Below are 7307 nucleotides of genomic sequence, written 5' to 3' on the forward strand. Positions count from 1 at the left end.
GGGTTAATTTGAAATGCACTGTCGTAGTATCGTCTTTTTTTTTCTTTTCTTTTTTTTTAATATGACTCCCAAGGAGCCAATCTTTCTTGCCATTTTTGTAAAAAGTGCTCTTGTTCAATAGATCCCAAGGCTTTCTCTGGGACATTTTCAGTCCAGTCCTTGTACCTGACCATTTTCAGAGGAATGCTGTTTTGTTTGTTAAATCACTGAACACTGAGATTTACAGCAGATGAACAGTATCTGGAAAATCATGTGCTTAAGAAATAGGGGGGGGAGATCCATCAAGGACCTGACACGAGACCTGATATATCTGTTACTTCAGCGGATCCATTTACTGTTGGCCTCAGAAATTTCTTTAGTGCTGTGGTGGCTGTCAAGAAGTTATTCTTAAGGAAGAGTATCGACAGCCTTTATCCAAAGAAGAAGCCTTTAAAAACCCCGGAGAACTCATCCTGAAGATTACTTAAAGAAGTTACAAGATAGCTTGACTAGGAGAGTTCAGGCTGTGTTGGAGAATAAAGATGGTCATACCAAATACTGACTTTCAAACTCACTAAAATGATCCAAGCTGCCTTTTAAACTTGTTAGATTTTTACCAACTCTATTTTTGGCCTATCTATGTTTACACATGCTCCAGTCAGTTGCTGCACATAGTTCCAATTTCCTTACCAAAATATAAAAAAAGGCTGACTCAAGACTTTTAAATTGTATCTATTAAATTTTGCTTTGTTGAATTTACTGATTTTACTGAGCTGTTTCACTTTGAAGAGCCACGTTTATGTACATTCATGTTTTGTTTGGTTAACTTCAATTTGGTCATATCGTTATTATCATATATTGTATTTTATCAACATGTTTACTTATTGAGCCCTGTTATTTCATTTGACTGTATTTTTCCTTTTTTGTGCTTTTTTTTAACCTTATTAAGTTATTGTGTATTTGACACATACTTTATTGAAATATTCTACTTTATTTAAACTTTTTTATGTAGTGGATGTTCTGGCTGGTCTACTACAGGATTTTTTTAACTTTTGGAAAATAAATAAAGTATTTTATCTTTATTATATCTACCTTCCTATATATACAGTTTACATTTACAATTCTACTCTTTAAAAAATATTGATGGCCAAAATACTGATTTTAAGTAATTTAATTTCGTTGCATAACTAAGCATTAAACTTAATGAAACACTGTCAAATGAAATTCACTTGATTATTCATTTAATTGTATGTTGGTAAATGATTAATAAGTTCAGCAAAATCAATCTTAAAATTATCAATGTGTCCAGATTTTGTCCAAAATTATTAAAGTTCCATTGCATCCCTCAGGCAATGTTGGTCAACAACCTCCCAAATGTTGAAGTGGGTCCCATTAGGTAATTTTCTGTTTGGATTCTCCCTGCCCCCACCTCCATCCTCTTAAACAATCAATTAAAGGTGGCTGAACCACTTTGAGAACCCAGAAAATGCATCTGTTTTCCAGAGTGTTCCACAGTCAGGCTATAAAGGGCAGGGAAGGGGCTGTGGCAGGCAAGTCTCCCAGCAGCTGATACCAGATGGTCTATATATAGCTTCTAGGGCCTGGCCGCTGCATCAGAGCACACTACTAACTCAGCTGGACATGTGTGAGTTAGCTTTCTCTTGGTAAAAAGGAATTGTATAGCAACTTTATTTAAAAACAACAACAAGAATGAACAAACCTAAAATTGTCAGACCAGAGGAGAGGTAAGTGCTGCCAAACTCACTGAGCAATAAAGCATGATTTTTTTTCCTAAATCTTTCATTATGAAAAGGTTTCAGGTTTGATTCATAAGCAGTTTCTTGGTGTTTTAACAGCAAGCCAGCACATGCGCTGTGGTTTGACAGGAAGAAATACGTCACCATCAACTTCATGGTTCAGAAACCTAAAGATGTCCAAGTTGATATCCAGCCAGACAAACTGATTCTTTGGTGAGTTTTTAAAGATGTTCCTCTCTTGAAGTCTGCACCGGTCACATGTGATTCAGTGTAGAAAATGTCTAAAATGGTTTCTTTGACAACCCTATTGCTTCTCTGCAACAGCTGCAAAAACGAAACAGATGATGTGTACTACAACGAGCTGCACTTCTATGACAAAGTCCAGATCCACGTAAGCATCCGCATTATATTCTGTATTCTTCAATGTACAGAAAGTAGGCTGTTAAACGCTCCTTTAACTTGTCATCACTTGAAAGGACTCCAGAGAAAGGGTCTATGACCGCACCATCAATGTCTTGCTAAGGAAGATGAAACCTGATTGTGCTTGGCCTCGTCTTCAGAAAGATCCAGCTAAGGTAAGCACACGTGTTTGTGTCTGTGTCCTTAAACCGATCAGTATCAAGGTATTCTATTCTTCTCATCTGGTATTTACTCAGGTTCATAAAAATAGCTTGGCTCATGTTAAGACTGTTTTTATGAGGCTGAAGAATTTTTTACCAATGATACTTCCTCACTATTCATTTACCAGTTGAGTAGTACACTTCAATCTCAAACCCTAAGTTGAAAAAGTCTTAGCTCACTGTTTCTGTCTCATAAAAATGCGTTATATAAGCAAAGAGAAGCTTTATATAAGTATTTATCTAAAGCTATTAATAGAGTGCCTGAGGATATTACAACTAACTAAGTAGGATGTTCTGTAATCCTCTCAACTTTACTTTTAGTAAATAATACCTAAAATGGTGCTGTTATGTCTTCATTCCATAGGCCAGCTGGATTTCAGTTGACTTTGATAACTGGAGGGACTGGGAGCACGAAGAAGATGAGGGAAAGGAGGAATATGACCATTATGTGGATGTGAGTGAATTCAGTCTTCTTAGTAATAAGATCAGTCAAATTCCAATATTGCTTCTGATCCCAGTGCATGTAATATGCAATACCTTCCATTATTTTTTGTTTAAATGGCTTTCCTTTTACAGATGATCCGAGAGATGGCTAACAGTGACAAAGGAGAAGCTCCAGATATGGGGGATCTTAGTGATGTAAGTGAAGTGTTCTCCATTTAAGTGAGGAGTGTACAATGTAAAATTGGGAATTGCTTCTGCAATAGTCTATATTTAAGTGTTCTACAATCAATGCAGACTGAAAATCTGTAACTTATATTGATCATTTGATTGTGGAGACTGACCATTCATCAAATTTTTTCCCTTCCAACAGTCTGACTGATACTTTATCCTCTCTGGTGAAGCCTGCTGTAAATGTATAGCTCAAGATACTGAGGACAACACTTTGTTTACTGAAAGCTGTATTATATGCTAAAAATGGATGTGCTATTGTCCAAAATGCTGTTTTTACATGTATGATGATATTTTATGTGAGGTTATTTATTGCTCTGTAATTGTTTACTGTACACCGGCATGTGATTGATAATAAAAGCAAGTTCTATTAAACACAAAATTGCATTATGTTGCTTGAAGTAATAACACTGGCTGAATGAACTGGGGGATATATGATTGTGTCGGTAACTCCAGAAGATGGCAGTAACGTTGCAGTAAATTTAAAAGTATCAATCAGTAGCCCAAATTTAGTTTTTGGTACACTTGTAGTAATGCACTAAAAACACAGCCTCGCTTTTTATACGTAGTCATATTAGTGACCTGTTGCCGGTTAACATAACTAGTTGTAAAAAAAAAAAAAAAAATCTTTTGATAACACTACTTTTCCAGCCTTTTGTTGCCATCGTCCAAACTTTTTTGAAATGCTGTCTAATTTGAAATTACCCGATTTTTTTCTTAATCGGTACATTTCATCACTTTCAACGTTTGGTATGTTGTCTACGTTCTACTGAGAATAATTTATGGCTGTATCAGATTTGAAAATCATTCCATTCTGGTTTTATTTACATTTTACAATTCGGGTTGTAGTTTATTTGGTTTTATAGAGCATATCCTAAGTTTTTCTCTTTCTCCTGTTAAAAAAGTGCATTTAAAAGATGATTAAATAATAGTGGCTTAATTAATCTTTCTCGCTTAAGTTAAAAAAGTTATGAAGTGAAAGTCGAAGTCATTAAGTTTGGACTATAATGGTACCCGTCGGCGTCAGCTGACAGCTGTAGGCTTCACCTCTCTGTGCTCGTGCTACCGGCTGGCGCAGTTTTCCTTTCAAAGACAGGACAAAATGGCTTTTCAGTGTCAGCGAGACTGCTATATGAAAGAGGTGCGAAGCTTTTAAAAGCATGCGAAAAGACCTGCCGGAAATTTATCAGCTGTTCGGTGCAGAAGTGATTAGCCTGCTAACTGATGCACCTGCTAGCTACCTTTGTAACCAGAGCAAGGGCTGGCAACTGTTTTATAGCTCGTTTATATATAGTCTACGAGCCGCACTTTTATCTTGCATAACCTTAGATTTATTCAGTTTAACTTTGTTAGAGGTTGTAATTGTGTAATTTCCACACTCTATATTTCAGATCGTATTATTTTTCTCCTTTAAAACTCCGCTTAAATGTAATAAATCACCTTAAATGCTATGCATTTAGGGAATTTAGGATACTGTCTCCTTTTTTAAGTCTTCAGTCTTTATACTTGCTATCACATAAATTGTCCTTTACAAAGCCAGACCTTTATAAAGTCTTGCATGAGACTGAAATCTTGCACACACTTAAACAACTGCGCACCATTTAGCTGGTGGTAGCAAAGTCCTTTAAGAAGCATGTAATGTTTCTGGTTGTAAATTTTATATGACACAATTATTATCGTTATTTCTCTGGTCCCCTTCCAGTTTGTTACCTCTGTAGTCTCCTGCTGCCCGGCAGAACTAAAACAAGAAGTAAATGGAAAGAAAGAAACTATTAAAGGATTCCACATCAAGCTACAAGATACCATCTTGTTTCCTGAGGGAGGTGGCCAGGTAAGCGTTTTCACTTTCTTTTTCTTTCAAGCTCTTACTCCATTATTTAAATTTGTAAGTCACATGTTCCTTCATTGCAAATGTTTATGCAAATGCAAGACTGTACAATGTCACTTGCAAAATTTGCATGTTTTACGTTGTCCTCCTGCAGCCAGATGACCATGGATTTGTTGGAGATGTCCCAGTTTTGAGAGTGACGAGGCAGGGACCAGATGCCCTGCATTTTGTGGCCTCACCTCTGGAGGTGGGTCAGGAGGTTCAAGTGAAGGTAGACTGGGAGAGGAGATTTGATCATATGCAGCAACACTCGGGTAATAATCACCACAGAGACAGGAAAAAATGCCATCGCGCATTTTGTTTTACCTGTTGCCTAAGCAGTGATTGTTTTCTTCTTGACTCTTAGGTCAGCATTTGATTACAGCTTTGGCAGACACAATGTTTGGATACAAGACCACATCCTGGTACTTTACCACTGCATATGTTCTTTTCCATGTAGCCACTAAGCCTTGTAGGTTTACAGATTTTCTGGGTTTTTATCAGGGAACTGGGTCGTCAAAGAAGCACCATTGAGCTGGACACTCCCTGCGTGAAACCTGGCCAGCTTCAGGAACTGGAAGAATGTGTAAATGAGAAGATCAGAGCTCACATTCCTGTCATGGTTCAGCTTCTCTCTATAGATGACCCAGCTGTGGAGAAGGTACAGATATTGCACTTACTGGTTGTAAAAGAGACCTGTTGCCCTGTGTTAAGTGCATTACACAATATGTATTTGTACAAATCAGGTGAGAAGTCGAGGGCTGCCAGAGGACCACGCAGGACCCATTCGGATCATTGATATAGAGGGCATAGATGCCAACATGTGCTGTGGAACCCACATCTCCAACCTCGGTCACTTACAGGTACAACATTGACATTTTCACAATTATATTTAGTGTTTGTGACATTAACCGTTGTGTATCTAATTTCTTTGTATTCAAATTTAAGGTAATAAAGCTGCTGGGAACTGAGAAAGGAAAGAAAAACAAAACCAACCTAATTTTCCTGGCAGGAAAAAGGGTACTAAAGTATGCAGAGAAAAGCTACAACACAGAGCGTTCACTGGTGTCACTTCTAAAGTAAGTTCTAAATCTGAATAGTCAAAATTTAACTTTGAATCATTCAGAAATTTGAAGTGAAAACTCCTTTTGGTCATTTTTCATCAGAACGGGACCAGGTGAGCACGTTGAGGCAGTCGACAAGTTGCAGAAGTCTGTTAAGCTGCTACAGAAAGTAAGAACATTTTCTTTCTAGATTAGTGTTTGACAGATTTGGTAAAAAAAAAAAAAGAAGAAACGGTATGGTAATAATAAATTAATAATTGTAGAATTAGATTTTTTGACAGGGTAAATATGCTTCAGCTTAAGATATTGCATATAAGGCTCCTCAACTACTACAAAACTGTCTTTGGCAGACTAACCTGGGCCTGCTTCGTGATATGGCAGTTCTCATTGCTCAGAGCTTTATGAATGATCCTCACAAAGACTTCTTCACCTTCCACAAGTAAGAGGTTCTGCTTAGAGATATCATTGCACACTGCACTAACCAGTTAACCATTTAAAAAAAAAACAACTCAGAAATGATTCATTCTTTACAACCTGGTGACGTTTTGGCATCAAGGTGAGTATGTCAATAACAAAACGGTGTTCTTGTTCTTCTTGTAGAAAAGAGGGAGACAATGAGTTTATGAATATCATTGCCAATGAAATAAACACTGAGGTAAGATCATAATTTCACTGCTTTACTGCTAGGCATTACCTCGTCAGTATATTTATTTTCAATCCCTGTTCTGGTTATAGGAAACGCTGGTTTTCCTGACTGTTGGAGAGGAAAAGGGACCTGGTTTGTTTCTGCTGGCTGGACCCAGTGAACTAGTCACTGAGATGGGACCACAGTAAGAGTTTTCATGTTTACGTAGCTTCTACTGTTAAAATCTTAATGTAGGTTGGCACTGTATCTGTGTGTTTACTTTCCAGAGTGTTAGAATTGCTCCAAGGGAAGGGAGCAGGGAAGAACGGGCGATTCCAAGGCAAAGCCAACAGCCTGGCACGGAGAGGAGAGGTGGAGGCTTTACTGAAGCAGCGCTGCAATCAACGCAACTCACAGGAAGAATAAATTTTCATTAGAAAGAAATGTTTTATACTTCCAAAAGGGGAACATTGAGGTTGGCTTACATGGCTGTTTTATACATCCATAATCTGTGGTAATCACTAAATGATGTGTTGGGTTACACATAGAAAATGATCATGAGAAAGTGACCATTTTGTGAAAATGTATATAATTCGACTTCTGTACAACATGTGCTGTACATATTTCAATATTAAATGTAAAGTGCTGGCTTTATTCAGTCAAAATCCAAATTTTTGAACAATTTATTTTTTGAACCCGTCTTTAATTATCCAGGTAGGAAAT

General features: G+C 37.3%; 1 protein-coding gene across 3 annotated transcripts; it reads left to right on the forward strand.

Annotated features, from left to right (window-relative positions):
• Positions 1-1609: 1609 nt before the first annotated feature.
• Positions 1610-7255, forward strand: LOC134632705 (alanyl-tRNA editing protein Aarsd1-like). Of its 3 annotated transcripts, XM_063481453.1 has the most exons (17): positions 1620-1724; positions 1836-1949; positions 2061-2127; positions 2213-2311; positions 2721-2810; positions 2933-2995; positions 4731-4859; positions 5011-5170; positions 5263-5320; positions 5400-5556; positions 5642-5758; positions 5844-5974; positions 6062-6128; positions 6310-6398; positions 6560-6614; positions 6695-6789; positions 6872-7255. In XM_063481453.1, exons 1-17 carry the CDS (start codon positions 1690-1692, stop codon positions 7008-7010), a joined length of 1665 nt encoding a protein of 554 aa, XP_063337523.1. In that variant the 5' UTR covers positions 1620-1689; the 3' UTR covers positions 7011-7255. The 3 variants fall into 3 exon arrangements, with proteins under 3 accessions (XP_063337522.1, XP_063337523.1, XP_063337521.1); XM_063481451.1 differs by lacking the exons at positions 1620-1724; positions 1836-1949; positions 2061-2127; ... (1 more) ...; positions 2721-2810; positions 2933-2995 and adding an exon at positions 4050-4169; XM_063481452.1 differs by lacking the exons at positions 4731-4859; positions 5011-5170; positions 5263-5320; ... (6 more) ...; positions 6695-6789; positions 6872-7255 and adding an exon at positions 3171-3358 and having other exon boundaries at positions 1610-1724.
• Positions 7256-7307: the final 52 nt, after the last annotated feature.

The sequence above is a fragment of the Pelmatolapia mariae genome, linkage group LG8, assembly GCF_036321145.2.
Source record: "Pelmatolapia mariae isolate MD_Pm_ZW linkage group LG8, Pm_UMD_F_2, whole genome shotgun sequence".
NCBI lineage: Eukaryota > Metazoa > Chordata > Actinopteri > Cichliformes > Cichlidae > Pelmatolapia > Pelmatolapia mariae.

Excerpts from the sequence above, each read along its gene's own strand:
- LOC134632705 (XM_063481453.1), top strand. The coding sequence starts at position 1,690 with ATGAACAAACCTAAAATTGTCAGACCAGAGGAGAG. Across the intron at positions 5,759-5,843 it reads CCAACCTCGGTCACTTACAG|GTAATAAAGCTGCTGGGAAC; the intron begins GTACAACATTGA and ends TTCAAATTTAAG. Across the intron at positions 6,399-6,559 it reads GACTTCTTCACCTTCCACAA|AAAAGAGGGAGACAATGAGT; the intron begins GTAAGAGGTTCT and ends TTCTTCTTGTAG.